The following is a 24,350-nucleotide window of genomic DNA, read 5'->3' as shown; positions in this document are numbered from 1 at the left end:
CGGGGCGATGCTAACGTAACAATAAGAGAGCTCCGTGGACGCTTGCAACGACAACCCAAAAAAAACCACGAAAGTTTTAGTCCACACGCGTGTGTGCGTATCAAGCGCGGACCATAATTCGAATGAGCTCACCGCTTTCACGTATTTACGCGAAATATACACAAAGTGCAAACAACAAACAAATAAGACCAATGCTATTCTCAGACTTGCATCTTTACAAACACTCCAAGTCACAGCTTGTCCCACAGCTCAAGCAAGCAATGGGGCTCACATTTGTCTGTTATCGGTCCAGAGTGTTTGCAAGCATCCCCCCTTAACCAGAAATATTTTATTTAAGAGAAAAAACGCAAGTAGGGGAAGATAGAGCGTACGGGGGGACGCCATGTGGGGGAACGGTTGCACTTTTGATGAAAATAAAAAAGAACAGGCTTTAGCCTTTCTGGCAATATAACAGGAGTTGTGTTAAAGACGTTTAAACACCAAAGACTGAGCGCTATTGCAACGCGTCAAGTCTGCATTAAGCACACATACTTCTGGCAAAAACATACAAACATGCTCTGATGATATATGCATTGTCTTTTAAACCGATTGACCTACACCAGAGTCAAGAGCATGAAAAAGGCTGTCTCTGGTGTAAGCCAATCAGTTTTAAAGGTTGCGCGTTATTTTGCGCACGGTTGCAATTTGCTCTGCTCGGTTGGCGTTAGCCGCCGAGGTCGTGACGGGTTTTATTTTTCGTTCCCGTTGCTCCATGCTCCCTGTAACCGTTCCCGTTCCACTGTAATGTGCACTGATGCCTACTTTACTGAGGGCGATATTGGCATGTAAAGTAAAGATTGACTGATTGATTGAGTTCACGACAGGGTGAACCGATGAAAAAGCTAGCAACGGGTCAGCAATAGCAGAGCACACCCTTCCTAGACAGACCGTCAGCGAGCCGTGACAGAGACACACACACAATATGTCGGGGGCACGGACGACTCGTGCATCCGGTATTGGCACGTAAAAATAAACGATTGGTTCATCAAGCGCGAAGGATGTGCGTAAACGCGCACATGCGTTCGACTCGTTCTTCCGCACACCGTACGTAGCAAAACCGCGCCAATCGGGAGGCGCGAACGTCGCACCCCCCCTACGGGTTTCCCCGCCCCCCGCCGAGTCACCTGGAAGACGGCCACTCCCACGTCGCTCTGTCCGCGCAGCATGGGGGCGGCCGACGTCCAGTTGTCGGCCGCCGGCGAGTAGAACTCGCAGGAGAGCACGTCGGCGTAGTCGCTGGCGCCGCGGAAGTGGTTGCCCCCGATGACGTAGAGGCGGTCGCGCACGGTGCACATGCAGTGCAGGCCACGCACCGTCGACATGGGAGCGCGCTGCGTCCAGCGGTCCGACTCCGGGTCGTAGCACAGCAGCTCCTTCTGGAAGGTGTCGTGCGTGATGCCGCCTGCGGGACACGGGGCGGCGCGTGCGGATGCGGGGGGGGGGAAGTTGAGTACGCGGGTGGTGGGCGCGTGAACAAAGGGAGGACGCAAACACACGGACGTCCGGTCCAGCCACACGGGACCCTATGGGCAACATAGCTATCCCCCCCCCATTGTTCCAATTTTATTTTAGGAATTTTTTTTTTTTTTACACAACGATACAGCAAAACAAGGAACCGAGGTACACATCTTCCAAGTGACCAACGCAAATGCGCATAGTCGTAGAAATCCCCGGCTATGATCTCAGGAGTAGGCAAGAGTGAGAGCAAGAGGGAAAGAAATAGGACAAAAGCAGAAATAGGGGAAACTAAATAAATAAACAGAAACGGATGGAAGAGATTGCATTAGTGGGGGAGGGTCACATCAGGAACGAATCAAACGAAGGGTCCCACTGATGACCCTCTCATTTCCTTTTGCCTGGTGGGGATTTGACCGGCAGCATTTCTACACGTTCACGTCGAGGCTGGCGAGTGAGCCGGTGGGACGGCTGCAGACGTAGCCTCGTGAATGTCCCAAACACAGCTGCTGGCAAATGATCAAAGGGGGGCAGAGTGCGTACTCCATGGGCTACAGTTTAGTGATTGGTAACTGCACCTCGGCTAAGGCGTCATTAAATGTAGTGAGGATATCACAACGGCTCTGTTGGGCAAAGCACATCAGGAGAGTCTTAAAGTATTGAATGAGTTGCATTGATATTGGCGGGAGAGGTTTTAGGGAGCGCTATTCATTCTGGCGCGCGGAGAGATAGTGCAGTGTTCAAGGAGCTGCGTTACGAGCCCGGAGACCCCAGTTTGGGTCCCGGTCACGGCTAACATCGGTGGGGCGAGTGATGTCTCAACCAGTCCCTGGTCCCCCGCCGCTTTCAGAAACCCGCACCGACCAGAGTGGTGAAGCATGGTCAAGTAACTCCCACAACTCACAACGCACTGGCGCTCCTTCACCCACAGGTTATATTTATTGAGGCTAGTGTGGCATGCAAGGTGGAGGTGTGGCCAGTACCACACCAGGTCCACCTTCAATTGCCAGATTTAAGCCCCAAAAACCAAGTCCCCTTCCAAGGAGACCCCTCCCAGCCGCAAGTCCCCAAGTGAGCCCCCTTCCTAGGGGTCCCTTCTGCCCCTAAGCCCCCACAAGCGATTTCCCATTCTCGGGGTCCCCACCTGGTAAAGCCCCCAAAGTGAACTCCCTTCATAGGGATCTCTCCCTTGTGGCTGGTCCCTCGGCTTCCTCCACCCACAAGGTACTCCCCCCCCCCCGAGCGTTGCCGGGGACGGTGCTGAGGATCCGCTCACTCGACAGGCCTGTGGTGTGTTCACGCTCTGGCTTTGGGCGATCGGCAGTGGGCAGCAGGAAATATCCTCTCTCTCCGTCTCCCATCTCTCCCAGTGCGAGCAGCGGTGGCTGGCCCCCGCACGCGTGGCGTCGCTTACCAGAGATGTACATGAGGTTGCCGTAGACGGTGCCGGCGTGGCCGTAGTGGGGCTCGGCCATGCGTGCCACGTACGTCCACTCGTTACTGCTCGGGTCGTAGCACTCCACCGTCGCTGCATGCCAAAACGCGCACGCGGACGAGCGTGATGTGCGTGCACACGGAAGGGGGGGGGGGAAGCCGCAAACTCGGCGGCAGGTGCGTGCTCGGGATGCGCGTTGCAACGAGACGCTGCGCGAGTCTACGCTGCGTTCCATTGCAACGACGCGAGACGCGGTCGCAGTTAGGCGTCCCGTAAATGTATACTGCAATTTAAGACCGGGAGCAAGAGCAGAGCCTCACCATTCTGGCGAATTGCCCGATGATGCTGGATGCAATTACCAGTGAAACGTCGTACTCAAAAATTGTAAATGTTGTGGTTTCACGCTTCAACACACCAGTGGGCTAAAGTAGTGAACTATTTGTCTTTTGTCAACGTGACACTTTTTTGCTGATTATGTAAATTGTATGTTGCTGCTAAACAAACATTTCTGAACTCTCGCAAGTTCCTGACCATGTTTTGGAGCTCCACATTCATAAAGATCCTTTATGTAGTTGGGCTCTGTGCACCGTCGAGGTCAGTGCTGTTAGCGAGCACCGATGAAGGCCGGCACACGAGTGGTGGTGTGCTCAGAATCATGCGTGACCGTGTTTGTTTCCCGAGTGCGGACGTTTGCATTCCGCACCAGAAACTCAAAATCAGATTATTCATTCATACTCGAGGAATCCGATGAGCTATAAAGCTCTTTTTCATCCAAGACAACACCACGGCCTCGTATGCAGTGTCGCCCTTTAAAGTACTCGCCTAGACCCCTTGCCCCAACAGTCTATCCAAGGGCTATACGGGTGAATCACTGTCTTTGTGTGCCAGCACGCGGCTCCGTACCCAGTTCACCGGCGGCGTTGCGGCCGCCCACGGCGTACAGGCGCCCGTTGAGCGCGCTCAGGTGGAAGAAGGTGCGCTTCTCGTTGAGCGGTGCCACCTGCGCCCAGCGGTTGTAGCGTGGGTCGTACCGGAAGACCGTGTCCACCGCCGTCTTGCCCTGGCCACCCAAGCGCGCAGCGGGCGAAACGTAAAGACATTCACGACAGCTGCTACCAATGACTGCAACCAGCAAAATATAATCACGGTGCATTATTGCTAGGTATGCGCAAGATTAATTACGGCTCCAATGAAGGCATCTAAAAACTGTGTTATCCACGGTGCTTTTGTCGATTGTTGCTAACAATCCCGACGTCCCATTCCGTAACAACGAAGCTATCAAGGTAAACTCGGAATATTTTGATGGCGTTACAGGCTCAAGAGCAGACCAACTCAACCGCTGTACAGATATTGGCACTGCTGATCAGCTTGAGTCAATGCCGTGGAAGAAAACAATTATCTTGGCATTCAGAGGAATCGCCAAAGGCTCGGAGATAATCAGAAGCCAAAACAAATCACTGTAATGAGACGCTAATGGACATGTTACACTGAACAAGATGCACGACACAACTTTGTAAGCACAAGCTGTTATTTTTTTTGCAACTGGGCAGACACCCGCATTGTAGGGGACAGCGCGAGTGAGCCTTCTCTTTGCCCACGGGGGAGGAGAGAACAACAAAAAGGTTAAAAAGTAGAAAATCAAAGACAAAATAGATTAAGGGAAAAGAGTAGAAAGTAGACGCGCAACAGCAAAGGAGCTTGTTGATAAAAGGCCCCCTTTGTCCTTTGCAGCCGTCACACTGCTAGCAGGCAGGCAAGGCACTCACCTTCGTGTCGTAGTTGCTCTGCCCACCGACGACAAAGAGGAAGTTGCCGACCACGGCGATGCCGTGCTGGTACCGCGGCGCCTCCATGGGCGCCAGGCAGCGCCAGAGCCGCGTGCGCTCGTCGTACAAGCGCAGCTCCTTGGACACGAGCAGCTGCTGGCGCAGCACGCCGCCCAACGCCAGCAGGTGCGTCGCGTCCGAGCGGATGCGCGTTCGCTCCGACTGCAGCACCGGCTGCATGGGCGGCAGCATCTGGTAGTTGCTGGCCTCCAGGAGCAAGTTGACGCAGGCGGCGTCTGAGCGCATGAACTCCACCTGCGCGTGGAGCAGTTGGGTTCGGGAAGGGGGGGGGGGAGGTCGAAAGGTCAGCACGGCCAAAAATGTATTCCCGCCATGGCCACACCGTCGACTGTTGAAGAGTTGACACCCGTCCTCCCAAAGTCTGATCTTACAGAATCACATCATCTGGCTTCAGGGCTTCCCTTTGGCTGCAACTCCCAAGCCTGTCTTGGAAAGCTGCCCTCCTCCACCCTGCGCATGTAATCCACCATGGCAACAACCTCCTCTCTCAGGTTACACTGACAATATTTCCATTGCTTGTTTCTTACCCTACCCTGCAATAAAATCCCTACCATTCTCGGCGTGTACCAATATTGAAGACTCTGGTTCAGTGTCAAGATGTCCGAGCTGTCCACGAACAAAGACGACCGCGGCCGAGAATGTGTTAATGATGAGGATGAATGGGATTAGCCAAAGTTGTCAGTGTAAATTCACCAGTTGTCATCGGTGTGCTTTGTAATAGCTTTTACAGAAGCAGGTGCCTCAAGAGAGCTTTGCACAACGATCAAGCATACCCCCCCACAGGCTGTATAGCCACATTTTTGGTGATATGGAATAAAAATTAATGAAACACGTTCCACTTTCCAGTATAATTAAGCTTGGTGTATACATGTATTACAATATTCCAAGTTAGTTAATTACTCTCAACAGACATTGACACCCGGGGGAGAAACATGGAAGGTTTTCTCTTAAAAAAACCATCGCGGCCACTTTAGCAAAGACTGATCCGTCAAAACTTCAGTGCTGACTCTGCAACAAGAAAAATGCTGTGTGGCAAAAGAATAAAAAAATGACATTTCCTCAGCTCAGCATGTACTTTTTTAATCATTTCAAGGTGGCTTTTTTATTTTAATCTCTGCAATTTCACTGCAATAACCAGCACACGGGCACCGAGAAATGCATTAATTAACGAGGACGTGCCACTGATCGGGTGGCTCAGAGCCCCGCGCGTCAGCACCACTTACATCTGGCGGTTGCATCCGAGCCAGGCACCGCTGATCAAACCAAGTTGCCAAGTGGAGTGGGAGCCGATGGTCTCAGTTAAGTCAAAAATCACTTTACAAAAGCCATTCAATTACATTTTTTTCCTCTTCATCTTCACGGAATTAAGCTTATTCCAGTTCCAAGAAGGAAAAGTGTAGCGCCGATTGCTAGGCGGCACGTGCTCTTTGCAGGGCCTACGTAAAAGATGTCCCCTCGTGGGGAGTGAAGAAGCCGGTGTGTCTAGGGGCAAACTACGAAGTCACAATGCTGCGGCGTCTTCCAGGGACGGCCGCTTTCTGCTCAAACGTCGTGGCGATGGGCGTCGCGAGATTTTACCAAAAATTAACGTGTTCGTCTCGGCCACGACTTGGGACAGTGCGAGTGAGCATTTAAATACTGTACATCTGTGAAAAAGAGCTTCACAGCGTATCGGATTCCTCCAGTCTAAATAATACAGATTCTGATAAAAGATTATAAAAGGGATATGAAAAGAGGCAATAAAAGCAGACGGATACATAAACAGACAGGATATAGCGCGTACGTTACGCCTGACATTGCAAATGTGGTCAAGAGTCGGCTCTCCCCGCCAACAGATCTGTGACGGTAATAGGGGCACGGCAGGGGAGCGACGCGGCGTGGCACTGACCGTTTGGACTTCGTGCAGCAGCTCCTGCGGGGACATGAGCGGAAAGCGGATGCGGGACATGAGACGGGAGGCTTGTCGCATGCGGCTTCCGTGCGGCTCCCCGTCCCCCTTGCAGCGCGACATCGTCTGCACGAAACCAAACCAGACGAGCAGGGGCACGCGGATAGCCGCACGCGGACACACACACACAGACGCACGAACGGATTAGCGGCCTGCAAGGGGACGAACGAACAAAAGGGGAACACACGCCCATGGGGGGGTGGGGGGGGGCAAATGCACTCGTATGTATCAAGAATAATGTATGTTGAACGTCAACCGTATTAATCAGAGGTGCCGGGTGAAGGACAACAAATAAAACACAAAAAGCAGTTCTAAAGAAATTCGTTTTCAATCTAGATGATTGAAAAATGCGTAACTCCAGTGGCTTCCTGACATCGGAAGGAAGATCGCTCCAGACGGCCGCAGAAGCGCACCTGAAAGCGCGCGATAATTTTGCGGCATTACAAAATTGGCCCACTGTCATGTGCCTCCACTATCAGCATTCCGACACTTACAGGGAACATTGACCCACAAAGCTAACGAACCAAGTGTGACCGGTTTGGTGACACTATTGCACTCACTTCCGCTGACGGACAGTCAGCCGAGTGAGCTCTCAAGTTTATATGATTTATATGGCAATGTGTGGATATGTACACGCTCAAATGGTGCGTCATTCCTCACGTGCAAACGTGAGAAATTGAAAGTACCAACTTTATGCACTTCAAGAGTTAAAAAAAAAATTACCAGCAAGCTCATATAAACTTGAATTGTGTTCATCCCCATTGCTGGGGATCAACACACATGAGTCTCTCTATAGGATGACAAGTGATTTCCTACAAAGGTCCTGCAATGAATTCCTCATTTTATTGATCACAGATTTTACCGACCAATTTCTGTGCATGCAATACCCATAATAGGTGCCGTCCTGTTTTACAGTGGATATTAAAGATCCCCAGATGTCACTCGGAAAGAGCAGTTCAACTGTGTGCCGGTGCCAGGATGCAAATTCACCAAATTTGGAAATGACACCGCGAATAACTCTATTGGGATTAAACACAGCAGCAATCATCTATCTATCTACCCCTAACTAGCGGACTAAATTCCCCGGGTAATTCCTGCAAATGAGACTCATCGTGGTCTCTTAAATTCTCACCCGGAGGAATGAAGAATTGAGTCCACCCCCCAACCAAGATTTGATTGAGTCAAGTGCTCTCACACAGGGGATGTGTGAGAGTCAAACAAAACCAACATTAGGCACGCGAGTAAATTTACACAGCGTTAACAAAAGCAACAAATTACCAATTCAAAACATAAATCAACGAAAAAGTAATACAAATAACCCACGGATGATGAGTCTACATCAGTCTTCTGCCTGGGTAGGGTGTCGCTGCTCGATGCCCTGTGCCGGGCCAGGCTGCCCGTGCCACTGCCCACCCCGAACGCGCCGCTGCCGCTGCTGCTGCCGCTGCTGCTGCTGCCGCCACTGCTACCGCTGCCGCCACTGCCACCTGCGCCACCTCCGGCACCGCCCGCAGCGCCGGCGCCGCTGCTTCCCGCTGGCACCACCGTCGCGTCGCCAGTGTCGGCCGCTTCGCTGTGCCGCAGCCAGCGGCAGGTGGCGCGGAAGAGCTGCAGCTCGGTGCAGCGCTTGAGCGAGTCGCTGGCGAGGGCGCGCTCCAGCCGCTCGGCCGGCAGCCGCAGGAAGCCGGCGGTCTGCGACAGCGCGCCGAAGTTGCGCAGGATGAAGCCGTCGACGAAGCGGTCGACGGCCGCCAGGTGGTACGTGTTGGCGATGCGGCCCACCTCCACGCAGTTCTCCAGCGTCGTCTGGGCGAGCGCCGCGTGGAACGTGGATAAAGGGGAAAAGGGTGGAACGTGGATAAAGGGGAAAAGGGGGGTGCGGGTAAAGGTGTGGGCCCTGCAATCGCTTGCGTTCATCTCTTGTTTTCCTACCGAGTCTTCATTGTTTTGATTATTTTGCTGCTATGTATTTCCAGGTGATAAGCCACTTCGTTGAGCTATCATTTGCGGCCAGGTTACTTAAATAAAAACCTAATAGCTCATTGGGCTTTACCTGGTAAGATAAACATAATTTAGTTTTATTTGTATCTTATTTTTTTACTTTCCTATAATTTGCACTCCTATTGTGCTTTTTGTATTGTTTGTTGTTGTAACGTTAGGACCCGTCCCTACTGGACATCTGTGAAGAAGAGCTTTATAGCTCATCAGATTCCTCCAGGGTAAATACATATTCTGATTCTGATTCATTACGGGACACTTTGACCACAACTCTTGCGCACTGGCTAGATGTCTAGGAAGAGGTGCAAGTATTCACCAAGCCACATGAACGGTCGTGTATCCTTAACCCACTGACCCCAGATAACAGAGGGTTGGTAACATGCAATATCTGGCTGCCGGTCAGCTAGCGTGCAATTGCATGTGTGTCCCCAAGGGGAGCTGTACTGTAGTAGTTAGTGCCCTGCACCACATTGCCGGCGATCCGAGTTCAATTCCAGCTCTCGAGCAATAACAGTGGCGAAAATATGAACCGGTCCTGGGCCTCCCCTAGATTGACTAAGCCTTAAATCAGTGCCTGGTACGGTGTGGTTCTACATCTACACCACCCTCTCATGAGAAGTGCCGGCCTTTCTAGGATTCTTTGTATTTGTGTCCGCTAGACAACTCGGTCAGTTAACCCATACCACCTGGGCCTGTTCCATGACCTCCTGGAAGCAAGCCATCTACACTTCACGCGGCCTCAAGGCACACTTTGGCCGGCACAAGCACCGTGGTGACGTCACCGCCACTTAGTAGCAAATGACCGGGTTCCCGTGATGGTGGTTCATGCCCCTTTGACGAGATCGGCGAGGTATTGAGAAGGTTGTTGTTGTTGTTGTTGTCGTTGCTGTTGTCGTGTGCGGCTTTGCTCACCTCCGAGATGAGGAACTCCGTGCAGAAGTCGAGCACGGGCAGCACCTGCAGGAAACTTGCTGCCTCGAGCGTCTCGTGCAGGCTTTCCATGCTCAGCGACAGCTTGGCCGTGTACACAAAGTCGATGATCTGACGAAGCCCCATGCCGCTCACCCCGTGCAGCTTAATCTGAGTCAGGTCCTGCTCTTTCATGCCGCCTGCGTGGGGGGGGGGCGACGCGATGGCCGACGGAGGTTGTGTCAGAGGGGGGCGAAGGAACGTGACACGGTGGTGGTGGAGGGCAAAAGGGTGGGCAAGGCAATACGGTTTTACAGAGGTCAAAGATGAATGTGGGTAATTAAACAAGAAACGATGGCAAGGCGAGAGGTGTCACCATAGGGGTGACAGTTTTGACGGTGGTTCAAAGGCAGAGGAGAGGGGAAGTGCTTAATTAATGATTCGGGATGCATTGGGACAACGTTTCTTCTCCGGTATGAATGGAAACGGCCTTTCACTCAAGAGTGCATAATGCATGCGGAGGTCATTTCTATACTGCAAGCTGCTATTGCAGTTTCATACGAATTTATTTCAGTCATACGTTCTGATTAGTGGAAGGGTTGGTATGTTACTTAGAGGCTATTAAGTAACTATCCACATGCCAATTAAAAAACTGGCCATTGATCTTCTTTCATCAGGCCCCAGTGTTAAGTGCAGTCTCCAACCCTCATTAACCATCACTCTGGCCCCTCCTCTATGCATGTGCTCAGGGAAGCGGGGCCATTACCCAAAACTTGTTGTAAAAATGTGAATTTTTTAAGGCAGCGTTATTTTTGCTAATTCTGTCCTATGTTGTTGCAAGACCATTACATAAGAGTGTAACATGATATGAAACATTTGCACTCTATAACTTTTTCATAATCAAAACATTATTTTAGCATTAATTAATTACTTGATGAAGCAAACCAAGATCTTATTCGATGTCATTAGAATCGCAAACAACTTTCATTTTCAAAAGCGGACTGATAAGGCAATAGCTGTAACCTGCGAGACTCCGTTAAATTTTTTTTGAAAACAACACAGCACCCTCAGCTTTAATCCCACACACACTGGGTGGCCTTGATTCACTTACTGCAGTAAAAATTAATCACGCAAAAAAGAATGTCATGAGGATCCACGACTGTGTGTTTGCAATCTAGCGCTACGGCAGTCGGCTTCCGTGGACAACGATTGCAACGTATTGCATTTCGTGATCCTCAACCATACAAATAAACACTCCGCCACGGAATCAGCTAAATACAACTCCTTAAAAAAGAGTCTGCAAACGCGCAAATCATTTTTTTTACAAAACTTTTCGCCGTGGTTAGTTTCACACTTTACGCAACAACAAAAAACCACACCGTAAAAAAATCCAACGCAATTGTGTTTTTGCGTGTTTTGCTGCGCGGGTCGGAAGCTGAAAGGTTGCTTTACCGGTGAACATGGCTTTGAAGTAATCGCTGGACGAGGCCATCATGGCACGGTGCACGGGGAAACTTTCCTCCCCGTCGCCCGGCAGAAGGGACACGTCACACAGCAGACCGTCCTGCCTCAAACGCTCAAACCCCTATTGGAGAACAAAGGAGAGTAACAGTCGGTAAACATTAACAATTTATGCTCCGAAATGCACTTGACTGCTGTGTGAAAGCACACACGCCTCAAACAAAACACAGACGTCAACACGGGACAAGTCACAATGCTCGAAGCTCAGGTTTGCCTTACTTTTATTTTTACACTTGGGGAGGGGCAACTATTCGCAAGCTATGCGTAAGGATTTGAACAAGTGTGCAGGTCGAATGTTAATTATTCTCACGGTGCCTCTGGGCCCCTTAATTAATGTTAAACATTAGCAAACGATAGGTCGGACAGAGAATTCACCCAAAGCACAAATAAACATCGTCAAATGGGAACACTTTGCCAGCTGTGATATTGTTGGACATTGTACCACCGATTAGCACTGTTGGCTATGTACGGCGAGAAAAAGTTCAACGTATGTACGTACGTACGTAGCGAGCAGTCACAAAGGCAGCTTCACAAATTGTAGAGCTGCATGAATAGCTGATTTATGCACAGAGGTCGTCTATGAAGTCAAGTGCAAAGCCATTGCCAGAAATGTGCGCATCTGTATTGAGATCACTGAAACAATGCTGCTCGTGCCGTGAATTGCACTGTTGGGTTTGCGGCACACTGCACGTAAATGCGCTGTGCGACATTGCTTTTCACTGCAATGCTTCGGGTTAAACACTGCCACTTTAAGTGCAATTTACATTGCGTTGAGGATAATTGCACCAATTAACATGTGTATTAACCTCCAGTTGCAACATTTAAGCAGAAAATGTGCCACTACTTCAGTTAAGCTGTATTTAAAAGTCGACTGCAGCCAACGACTCTTTTTCCAAGTGGCCAAAGCAATGTGGGAGCCAAGTGTTCTGCCCTCTATCACCAAGGTTCAGCAGCCCAACAAGGTATCTTGACATTGTGATAATGCAACACGAAGAATCTTGCTGACCCTGCCACAGATTGTCTTAGCTGTAACGCATGTCTCTATTAGCAATGCAGCAGCGTCGGACCGACGGCACAATTGCAGAGCGGGCAAATTTTCGGTGGTTGCACCGAAGCTATGGAATGGACTCCTATCCAGTGTAACCAAAACAAGAAATGTTTCAAGGAAAATGTGCAACCTATCATTTTCAGCGAGTGTTGAGTTTCGTCTCTAGAAATGCTCGCCAAATAATATCACAGCTTTCGTGACTGCAGGGATTCATCTTCTTGGTTCTTTCGGTAAAGTCACGTAAAAGGGAAGTAATAAAATAATAAAAATAAAACATAATAAAATAATTCTCACGACGTTTCGGCCACAACGCAAGCAGCCGTCCTCAGATGAAGACCAGGTCTGTCGGGGAGACAGCGTCTCGTGAGATTTATTTTATTATGTTTTATTTTTATTATTTTATTACTTCCCTTCTACGTGACTTTACCGAAAGAACCAAGAAGAGAAAGATCACAGCTTTTGGAGTGCACGGTGTATTCCTCCTGGTCACGGACATTCGGTCACATCCGTCACCATAAGTAAAGAATCAACTTCAACTATGATGTCATTTAATGCATTCATCATGAAAAAGAACAGGCATATTCCAAATATACAGGCATCAGATTCAGGATCAAACCCACGACCTCCTGCATAGCCGGCGAGTGAGATAACGTCTCGCCAACATGCTTCCCATAAGCAACATTCAACCGTGTATTTGAAACTGCTACCTAATTACTACTCATCAATACTCGTCGATACCATTATGGATGCCCTGCAAAATAGAATGTGCAATGTGTAAATGGAAGTGTCAAGTCAAGTGTATTTTTTTTACAAGGCGAGACTTCTAAAGACCAGGATCATTACATTTGTCGTTGCAAATCGCTGGACTGGGGGACATCACGTGGACTTGCGATGAAGGGTCAAGTATCACCGACCTCTTCCTCCGCTGCACCCTAAGCCTCATTTTTCAAGCTGCACTGCGTATTTCGTGCCTTTTAAACAAAGTTAAAATCCGTTAAACCGGGAAGCCTGCAGGCTAACCTAACCCCCCCACCCCGCCGTGTGATACCGTGTGACAAGCAGACTGAATGCAGGTTGCGACATGCAACATCCTCCAGTGCGTATGTACGCAGAGCAAACACTGATTAAGTGATATTACCGACTAACTTAGCTGCGTGCAGCGCCGCGTGGCAATCAGCCGGCCGAATGCACGTTGCGGCATGCACAAGCACAGCTGTGGCTACTCCAGTTAAACAGCGTTTCAACGACTCTTTAGTGCGCGTGTCCCCAAATTGACGTGGAATTGTCACAAGAGTTTACAGGATCCAAAGGGAGGTGGGGGGGTTTCTCCATTCCACAAAAAACATCTCTACAGCTCTAGCAGAACGATCACAAGGCAACATCTATGCTTAGGTTAACAATTCAAGGGTACTGTAATTGACAATTGTTGTATTTTGAACGTAATATCTATTTTTCTGATACACGCTTCATTTATCTATAGCCCCTTTTAATTAGATGCAATCCACAACAATATGGCATTGCATGGCAGGCTTTCTCCATTAATTTTTTGGATATTGTGTAATCTATGACAGTGATTATTCTGTGTTTTGGATATTGTTAATTACACGCCTGATAATCCGATGGGAAGGAGTAAGGCATGGATGTTGCATGTTTGGACACGGTTAAGGCACATTTTTTTGTTGGCTGTACTGTATTACTGTGTTTTACTTTGTCAACCATGCTGACTCTGTTTAGTGTTGTTGCTGAAACACGCGAGAATAAAATGTAAATGTCACATTGCGGGTGGGTTGTCAGTTAATTTAAGGTGTCAAGAGCAATCGGTAACACTGCAGAATTATTGGTTTAAATCTAGAATTCAACCCCCTGTGACTAAAGCAAATTTAAACCGAGTCACAAATGACTGGACACAAAACACCATCGAATTTAGTTTTTTTACGCAGCAAGGTTTTTTAAATTTTTATTTCGGGGTGGGGGGGCATTCATATTTTAGGGTGAGCGTAGTTTAATCAGGGTAATTTACTTAACTTCATTTTAAAATTAAATATCACGAGTAAAATATAAATTAACGGCCAAAGCAAAAGGTGTAAGCGTTGTCATTGTTGTCGGCATCAAGCTGCGTTTGCATCACAGCCCTGCGGACCACCTGAAGGAGCATCACAGACCCCGACGGTGGTCCGGGGACCGCACTTCGAGTACCACCACCGCTCTCCGGCTTTACCTCCAGCACGGCAGTGCAGTGGACGGTGCTGGTGAAGAGCTTGGTGCCGCTGGGAGGGCACGACGGTATGGGACCCCCGGGGGGCTTGCCGGCCTGGCCTCGGCTCACGACGCCAGGCTCGCTAGCCAGCGACATGGTGAGAAGTGACTCGCCCTCCCCAGAATCTATCAGTGACCTGAGACACACGGGGGCGGGAGGGGGGAAGACACGAGAGCGTCGCAGTTACGAAATCTGTTCGACAACACCGTGCGTTTAAAAACCATCATCATCAACGGTCGACATGATCTATCCACTTGCCTGATGGCTTCCTCCTCATGTCGTCAACATCACTAACCGCCCTGCAAATCCACAATCCATGTCGCCCCTGCACATGACCTGATCTCATCGCTCCATCTCCACGATGGTCATCATCTCTTCGAATAAAAGCGTCTTTCCCAAGACCACTAACGTTTCTTAAAAGTCAATGTGACGTTTCGATTTTCTGATCTGCGGTCATCTCTCTCCGTCTATTAAGAGTAATTGTGAGCATGCAAATCTATTTGCGTACTTTTCAGCTCTGTCCCATTACCTCTGTCAGCATCCTGTGTTTTCGATCCCTGCCATAGCAGTGTAACAGTCAACGATTTAAAACTTTCCTCTTCAGGCACATTGGCTTGTTGCTTTTCATGATCAAATTTAATTATTCAGTAGCAATCCAACCTCCATTGCCTCACCCCTTCATTTCATCATTTTGATCCCCATCCAGCCTTTAAAAAATAAATTGTGTTTTCCAACTGTGTCTGTCCAACAATTATTTTTTTAAATCGATGCTTTGAAAGCCACGAGGCAAAAAAAATTTCTGCCATTATCAAAGGAATGACAATGAGGGGGTAACGGTGCGACGGTAGTTTCTAACACGACACTGACTATTAAGCAACATTCACGAGTTGAAAAATTATCATCATCATCGTTCACAACCAGAAAATAATTCACAACTAAACAGCGCACCGCGTAGGGCTCAGTTCAATCGGGAACAACGGTGCAACAACGCAACGGGTCGAAAACAACGCACACAATTCAAAGAAACGATGTTAACCAATGCTCCTTGCAACCCCAAGCACAATCAACCGAATCACCAGCAAGACCAACGGAGAAAAACAGACCACCACCTTAACCGGTTCCTCCCCCCATCCCACCAAAGTGGATAAAACCGATGGGATTTATCACATGGGGGGTGAGGTGAATGTTACGCAACGTGAATATTTTTTCTATTGTTATTTGCTAACTACAATTTACTTAACTAGAAAATGAAAAAACAAGGAACGAGTGCAAACTATAACTGTTGCCATGCCACAAAAAGAACCAGGATTAAAATAATTTCTAACAACTCTACAAAATAAGTAAGTATTTAACAACTTGTGTTTGCGTGTAAAGGCAAAGAAGTGTGAAATGACAAACACTGCTTAGTAACCGCAGGTTAAACGACATAAAATGCTTATTACATTAAAAAAATACATAGAAAAATGTTATGTCTGCTGATGCTTATTACAATAGCCTTGAACAATTAAATTAGAATGAACAAATCAATGTCGTACATGGAAAATCCCGAGCAGCCAGTTACCCCCAGCTAGTTTGCAAGGGAGATCCCGTGGTGCATGTGCACAGAACAAGATCATCATCATCATCAGCGATCTGCACGGAGGACCGGGTAACATCAGAACGCGTCGGAGGTACCGGAAAAAAATAACACGTAAATAACAACACAAATAACAATATCAACAATAATGCATTAAAACTATTAATTATTACATTATTAATACAAAGCGTTATTTGAATGCACCTTGCTGCATTGGTCATTATTATTTGCGTTGGCTGGCGATGCCTCTTTAAAATCGCTCCAATTGCACGCATATTTGTGGACGTATAATTTTGTTGCCTTGTGATTCGAATCGCCACGATGACGCATGCATCTGCAATGGCGGCGGCGAGGGCAGCAGCAGCGACGACGACGGGATGTCCTTCACATCTCTCTGCTAAGCCAGCTCGCAATAACGAAGGAACAAGGAATAAATAAATAAAACCTGGCAAACAAAAAACGGTCTGACTCATAGCACGAGTGACTGCCTCACTGCCCACCACTCCACCTCCGGCCACCATATCATCTCTCCCAATGACCGACGTTACAAATTATTTAGATTACTTATAGTATTTGGCTGTGATAAATTTACACGTGATAAGCAATTTTGTTGAGCTATCATTTGTGGCCAGGTCGTTTCTGAAAAAGCTAATGGCTCAGTGGGCTTTATCTGGTAAGAAAACAAAAGTTTTGTGATATTTGTATATATTTTTGTTGTTGTTTACCTGTCCTATACTGTGCACCACAATCGTGTTTTTGGATTGTTGTTTTATCGTTCTGACCTGCAGCTCATGGGATTCCTCCAGTATAAATACATATTCTGATACTTTAAATAAGAAATAAAAAGACATGGCAGGGGTTCATGGAACAGCAGCACAATGGGGCGTGCGTTCGTGAGTGGGTGGGGGATCTTTGCGTACCGCCAGACATCCCATTCACACCGTCTCATGCTGGCATGCAGCAGAGAGGACGCCGTGAAAGCTCAGAACATGACGGTACCGAGCTCACAGAGGGGCGAGGGACAAGAGAGAGGGCTCTGTGCGATCCTGGCGGAGACGGTGGCGGTAGCAGCGTCTGCAGGATCATGTAGTTCAAGGAACGGGTCGATGAGCACTGAGGTCCAGCCAAGCATCGGTCCCTGCAGGGACATGGGGGCCTTGCTAACAGGGGTGACGGTGCAGGCTTTGCTTCAATTATATCTTTGGAAATCATTGCTGTGTTGTCAATTGCCGAACCGTACGCGACGTGCAAGTCAATTTGCGTACTTGAACTGCGTGGTAATTTAATTAACAAAGTTGCCAATAAGGAATCAGAAAATGTACGCATATCTTATAATTACATTCTGAATGCTTTCGTTTGATTGTAACTTTGTTTGTTTATCTCAAAATATTTAAGTCACAGCTCAAAGGGGTTTCATCCGCACCTTGAAAAAGTTTTGGACATTACCAGGTGGACGGCTACCAACAAAAAATTGTTAACCAAAGTATTGGATTCAAGTCAACGTTCAGTGTGCAGCCGCACACCCATGCATAGGGATTTTAGAATATAGTGTTTAATTAATAAATCAACTCCACCAACGCTTACAGATATTGAACACTTTTAAAGGCTGAATTTGACCGATTTTGTTACAAGGTTTGGAAATGTGCGGGCATGCCACCAACTAGCATTCTTATAAGGTACACTGTAATGAATATCCCTTGCAGTCTGCTGCTGTTCAATAACCTGCACAAACCCATCTCCTCCACAGTGGTCAGCTTAAAAGTGGTGATTTTTCCACGTGTTAAAGCAACTAAAACTCAACAACTTTTTTTTACTAGGTAAATCCCACTCAGCTTTCAACTTTTTTTCAAAGGTGACATTAGCCACACACGGCAGCTCATCGAGATGTGGGAATTGATAGTCGCGGCCAAATAATCTAAAAGCATGTTTGCAAATGTGGAGGGGACCAAAATCAGAGGGCCTGAAGAAAAATTCATGGAGAGCGAGAACACGCGAACTACAAATATCCAACAGGCATCGTCAGGGTTCGGGATCGAACCCACGACCTCCTGCATCCCGGGTGAGGGAGATAGCATCTCGCCACTGTGGCGCCCTACAAATACACACAAATTCAAATAGCGATGGTTACCCACCCTTGCAAAAACATGATATATGGCTGCTATTAATATTTGCGACTCATTTATATCAAACATATTCAACAACGCACACTCCAAAAATAATTTATGGATTTTTTTTTTTACGCCCAGTATCATCACTCAGCAGTCTGACAAACTTGGGCGGAACCGTTTCGAGAATGGCTATTCACACTTTCATTCCTGAAAAAGAATGTAATTATGCCCCAATCTACAAGACACTGAATATGGAAGGTGCAGTGGAAAAGCCCGAGAGTAAACGCTTCAATTCATTCTAGATTTGAAGTTTTCGTGACTGCAAGGGTCCATACTCTTTAGTTTTTTCGGTAAAGTCACGTAGGTTATTTTTTTTTTTTATCACGACGTTTCGGAGGCAACACAAGCTTCCGTCTTCAGGTAGCACCATCACAGCAAAATTACTGTATCAAGTGGGGCAGCTTAAATTCATACACAAATTAATGAATTTCGCTCCACAATCCCTACAAAAAATGCATGAATTTCCTTCTATCTATACTCTCTCTGCTAAAAAAAAAGTCCTTGCCTGGGTCTCTCTGCGATTGGAAGTCACTCATTTTCCCCTGCTATTGTCAGCCACCAGAATGGAACCATTGTATGAATAAACCACCATGTTTGGTTTTCAGACGAGTCCACAAGTTATGGAAGTGAAGCCTCAGGACTTTCCATCGTGAGTCGTAAGTCTGGATCCAGCAGGGATTTCTTACTTGTGTAGCGTCTGTATAGCATGGTTACAAACAAATGCAGCATGTGTTTTCTTTGCTGCGTGCAGTGCATTACTTTTAACATTATTAAATTTAGCACCACATTTAGTATGTGTGCCATTCTCACAGCACGGAGGCGACCATGACGGTACTGTTACACTGACATGTACAGTCTAAACACGTAGGGGACCATGTGGTTTTACCCAATTGAGTAATTCGAGGGTAATTTGTCAAATTTGGACGGAGACAGACATTGGCCTATTCTTTTTTAGAATAACAGCACGAGCTTTTTAACGTCCATTTTGCCGCTGCCGCTCCAGCCACGTCACCGCTGAAAGCTCATTGTGCGTCACCCCTTGCCTTGCCATGACGGCTCACAGCCTTTGTTGCTCACCAAGGATTTTAACATCGTCCACTCTGATGTTTGTGTACCAATAAGAACATTATTCAAACACGTTACTCCTTAGCAAAAGGCAATTATACTCAACCTTTTTCTTTTGACACTTAATAAAGCATGATAAACAACATATATTTTTTGCAATATTACAAACAGGTAGCAAAAACAATTTACTTTGGAAGAAAATCCCATAGAATTTCAGGCGTAACTAAACGATAACATTACTGTAAGTCTGAAATGGGATTTTTACAGCTGCAAAGAAATAGGGGATTATGGAAATCGAATCTGCCTTGGATGCAATACGTTGGAAACAGACATCAATGCAGGCTTTGTGTTCAAATGCGGCAAAACTAAGTGGAAATACCACCCTTGGCTTATCTCCTTCCTGTAATATTCTACTTTTCACCACTGGAACCCGGGGAGACCCTATTTACTGGCCGTCAAGGCAATGCAAAATCAACCACCCACACTCTCACGCGAGCTCCAGCAATCTGAGTTAACCACTTCCTACGACACCCCTCTCAACCGCTTTTCCATACCCCAAGATGTGACTGCACCCCCCCCAACCCCCACAACACTAGCACTGTCAACAATGAATAACAAGATATACTTTATCGAGGGGCTCTCTAGAGCTCCCTCCGGTGGAAGGCCGTTCTGCGAGCAGTGGTGTGAGCAAGCAGTTGCAAGGCCCGCACCTTTATCTTAACCTCGACAGATAATCATACGACCCGCGTAATATTTCAGGCGAAGACATGTATATCGCGTGGCAAGAAAAAGGACCGTTGTCCGCTATATATGTGTTTTCTGTAACAAGGTGGCATTGATGGTGGCAGTCGGGGTTTTTCCAAAATCACATTTGCATGCTTGAATTCCATGCAATTTGCATATCAAAATTTCCTATATGGAGGCAGAAATTGATCATTATTTTTTTCCTATCATGAACCATTTATTTATTTGTTTGCTTGTTTTGTGTTATCTTACAAATTTTACATTCATTGCTTGAGTCCAGAGGGTTAGAGTACAACGACAAAGGTTTTGATCATTACTGAGAAACCAATAACAAACGAAGCACTGTGTTTACAAATCAACCTCGAGTATGCAGGTGCTCAAATGCATACGAATAAAAACAACCAATTTCTTGTTTAATAAAGCAAAAATGCCAGACACATGGAAGAGAAATACACAGCCCAACCATGCCGAAACCAATGTCTGAAGAACCACAAGAAACACAGGAGTAAAACAACCCCAAAATTGCTTAATTGTGGTAATTAATTTGTACACCAGCGGTGCCGAGTGAGTTTTGAGTTATGGGGTAATGCTCCATTACTCTGTCGGGTGCCTGGATGGCTTTGCCATTTGCGAGTGTGGAATGGCTGAGGGCTAAGAACGATGGGCTGCTGGTTGTTTATTCCTTTGATCACCATTCAGCAGAGGTGGGACAAAGTCATTGTTATGCAAGTCCAAGTCGAGTCGCAAGTCATCAAATTCATGACTCGAGTCTGACTCGAGTCCAAGTCACATGACTCGAGTCCACACCTCTGCCATTCAGCTCTTCTCATTTTAATCATCTTCGCAGCAGCAGCTTTTGGCTGACCATCGAACAAAGACGGTCCACTGCATCACGCGCTTTCAAATGCGCTTCTGCGGCCGTCTGGAATGCCCTTCCTTCCGATATTAGGACGTCACTAGAGCTAGTCACTTTAAAATAATCTAGATTGAAAACTCATTTCTTTAGAACTGCTTTTTGTGTTTAGTTTGTTGTCCTTCCCACACACCTCCGATAAGCACGCTTGGCTACGTACGGTGCGAAAGAAGTTCAACATACATACAATCGAGGCCTTAATTTTTTTGTGGTGGAAATCAGAGAAAGTGTGAATTTAACCGGCAAAGCCTGAAAAGCTGCATGCCATGCTTCCTATTCACACGGAACTGGTCTGGCTGCCCGATTCATATTTTGTTTAAAGATAGCAATTTTATTTATAAATAATTTTAAGCAAGTATTTCTCTAATATGAAAATACATTCAGGTCTTGAATGAACGTAATTAAATGCATATCTTTGCAACACAGACATGGGGAACACGAGGGAAACAAAGACCGCATGGAAAATGTGAGTTAAACATATAAATGGACAGCTGAAATTCATAAACCAACCATCCGTCAAATAAAATAACCAGTGAACACTCGTTTTAATGAAGCCACCATTAGGCCAACGCTTTTAGTACACATCTTCATTTAGAACTTTTACCCATTTTTGCAAATGCACGATTATCACTGGAATGCCACTTTGGATGAACGATGGGGTTTTTTTGAGTAAAGTGCCGTACTTCATTTGAGCCACAGATAAGACAGCGCAGCCACTCGGCACGGCACGGCTCCCGCTACTCTTCGGACCTTCAATCCGTTTGCGGCTCTTTGGCAGTCGGGGCCTTTTGGTTGGAGCCAAAGCATCCCAAGCGTGGTCCTGGTGTGCACCGTGGCAACTTACTCCGGTTGTGATGGTATTCCTCTTTCTTTGTAACCTGAAATTATCATTTGCTTTTGCTCTGCAGTCACCTGCGTAGTCACTTTGAGATGTTTCGTGTTCGTGTTTTTGTTTGTTGCGGTTGCACCCGATTCAAGAGGCGCATGGCTCACAGGGCTATACCTAATAAATGAACTGAAACTGAACTGAAACCTGCGAAAAACCTGGCGTGCATAGTTGTCGTCACCCGTCCAAGCACTATACAGGCTACAAAACCCTGCTTAGCTTCCGAGATCTGAAAGATTGCGAGAATTCTGGGCAATTTGGTCATCGGCCATCGGATGGTATTAAAATTAACCACTTGTGTTCCATGTATATTGCGAAAATCAAAGTTATTGATAATAAACAAAATAGTGAATATACGAACCGTAAACATTTACTGCAATGCTTACCATCGATTATTATCACGGTGGGTGCAATAGCCGTAACCATACAACGAGCCGTCTACTTTAGAGTAGAAAATGCCCTGAGTGGCTCGTGACGTTGCCGGTGTCAGGGGGTTACCAATTTTCCAAATTCGAAAATTATACCACCATATTACTTACTCAGTTGGGATTGTACACACAGCAGCAAACCACCGCCCTCCTACTGGCAGACTAATGCACCAGGTTACTCTGGTAAAATCAACTTGAAAACTTGCATCAAGTATTTGCATAAGACAGCGACATAAACTACGAATATTGCAGAGTATTATCCAACTATCAAAATAAATACTCTTTGGTTCTTTCGGGAAAGTCACGTAGGTGAACATAAAAAAAAATAATAAAAGTTTAAAGAAAAATAACTAAATTAAATCACACCGTTTCGGGCGCAACACAAGTGTCCGTCAGCGAGAAAACAATCGCTGGAGTACGGCATACTGCTGCGCCCGAAACGTCGTGATTTAATTTAGTTATTTTAATTTTCAATTAAACTTTTATTATTTTCTTTTTTTCTTTTTCTTCACCTACGTGACTTTACCGAAAGAACCAAAGGGTATGATTCCTTGCAGTCATTAAAACTTCAAATCTAGTATTAAAATGAATCTGTAGAATATAATATATGGTCATTAAACAAACAACCATGCAATGTTAAATCATTAGCTCTCTGCTGATGGGAGAATTGGAAGGTGTAACAAAGTAGCCGGCATTGAAAAAAAAAACATTTAACGGAAGCATAAAACATTTTCCTCACATTTGTATTCAAGCAGATGTCCACATTTATCTGCTTAATTTTCACATACGGCAAGTTCCAGAGCTGAGTCGCTTGAGGCAGACAGACGGTCAAGTCACGGCTGCTGATAGTGCCCACCATGCAGCATTCCGCGTCGTGAGACGCGAGTGTGAATCCAGGAAGTAACAACGTACTTCAAGTGTTGGCAAAGTGCCGCGTGCCTGCTTTCAATAAAGCCTTCTAAAGACACCCCCCCCCCGCCGGCGATGTCACACAATCCCTCTTGGCGAGTGAGCCTGAACCACTCAAAAAGCGTCATCTTGGCACACCAAGCTGGTAACAAACCAGTGCACTGCCCCTGCAGAAATTAGGCCAATTTCACCTTAGAGGCTCTTTCAGGACGCATCTTTTTGCTCGAGAGCAGTGGTTCTCAGCCACGTGTCTGCAAAATTGCTGTAAACACCGCGATTCTGAGCCGCTTGCGCGTTTGCGAGATTCAGAGGTGTACGGGACACCTGACCTGCAACTTACAGACATCTGGGATCGGCATAGGGTGAAGGAGATAGCGCTATCGTGCACACGCGGGAGGTTGAGGATCCACTTGGGTAGTCCCGCGCGGACTTTATAAAATGGAGGCAGCTCTGACGAGGAGCTCATCGAGGTATGTATGGGTAGACGTTGAATTATTTAAATCTCAAATATCCTACTTTGTACGATTAGAATTATCATGACTACCCTTGGGGGTTGAAGCCGGCCCCCCCAATAGGAAAGACCACAACCGTGATCAAATGTTTGCCCTGGGACTGTGCCTCGACAGACGGGCTTGCGAGTCACACGGCTGGTTGAAGTGTCTTTCTGATGGAGGGGATTCCATTTTAAACGTAAGAATCCCCCCAAACGTACAAATAAATGATGCAAAATAAATTAAGTGTCTCTCTCCAAGCCTCCCACTTTCTTTGCTGGCAGTCCGTGTTTTCTCGCTTCGTGGCATTTTTTTTGTTCCTCTTCCTTTATTTTTGTTTGTAAAAGATTGGTCTTGCTTTGCATTTTTTAACGGTTCCTTATTGCTGTAACAAGCAATGTGCATGCCAATACTAATAGCCATTTGTATCGCGAGATATGCAAGTCATGATTGCGTCACTAATATCTGTACCTTGCAACAACTGTACCCTTGCAGGATGACCGTGAAACAGGGACGATCAGTTCGTTGGGCCCTTCCTGCTCACATAAATAGAAGGCCACCCCCTATACCTAATGTTCATGCATATACAAAAATGCATTACCTGGGTTTTCCCCAAGTACTGGATACCAGAATGGTGTTCCGATGTCTACATTTGCAGTGTGTCGGCGGTTACCGTATGAATAATCTATATATCTAGAATATGTTTTCTCTTC

General features: G+C 46.8%; 1 protein-coding gene across 7 annotated transcripts in view; it reads right to left on the bottom strand.

The window, feature by feature from the left end:
* LOC144734199 (kelch-like protein 9) overlaps positions 1–24,350 on the bottom strand; it is a 113,989-nt gene that overhangs the window by 10,366 nt on the left and 79,273 nt on the right. For all 7 annotated transcript variants that reach the window (XM_078616285.1, XM_078616287.1, XM_078616286.1 and 4 more), the window contains 9 exons: positions 14,419–14,593; positions 11,084–11,216; positions 9,635–9,831; positions 8,048–8,530; positions 6,665–6,790; positions 4,696–5,010; positions 3,833–3,989; positions 2,909–3,022; positions 1,164–1,441 (listed from right to left, as the gene is read on the bottom strand). In XM_078616285.1, coding sequence (XP_078472411.1) covers positions 1,164–1,441; positions 2,909–3,022; positions 3,833–3,989; positions 4,696–5,010; positions 6,665–6,790; positions 8,048–8,530; positions 9,635–9,831; positions 11,084–11,216; positions 14,419–14,553 — 1,938 coding nt within the window. In that variant the 5' untranslated portion in view covers positions 14,554–14,593. The remainder of the gene's footprint in view (positions 1–1,163; positions 1,442–2,908; positions 3,023–3,832; positions 3,990–4,695; positions 5,011–6,664; positions 6,791–8,047; positions 8,531–9,634; positions 9,832–11,083; positions 11,217–14,418; positions 14,594–24,350) is intronic.

The sequence above is a fragment of the Lampetra planeri genome, chromosome 50 (genome assembly GCF_965212315.1).
Source record: "Lampetra planeri chromosome 50, kcLamPlan1.2.h2, whole genome shotgun sequence".
NCBI lineage: Eukaryota > Metazoa > Chordata > Hyperoartia > Petromyzontiformes > Petromyzontidae > Lampetra > Lampetra planeri.
This window is presented reverse-complemented; position numbering and strand designations above follow the sequence as displayed.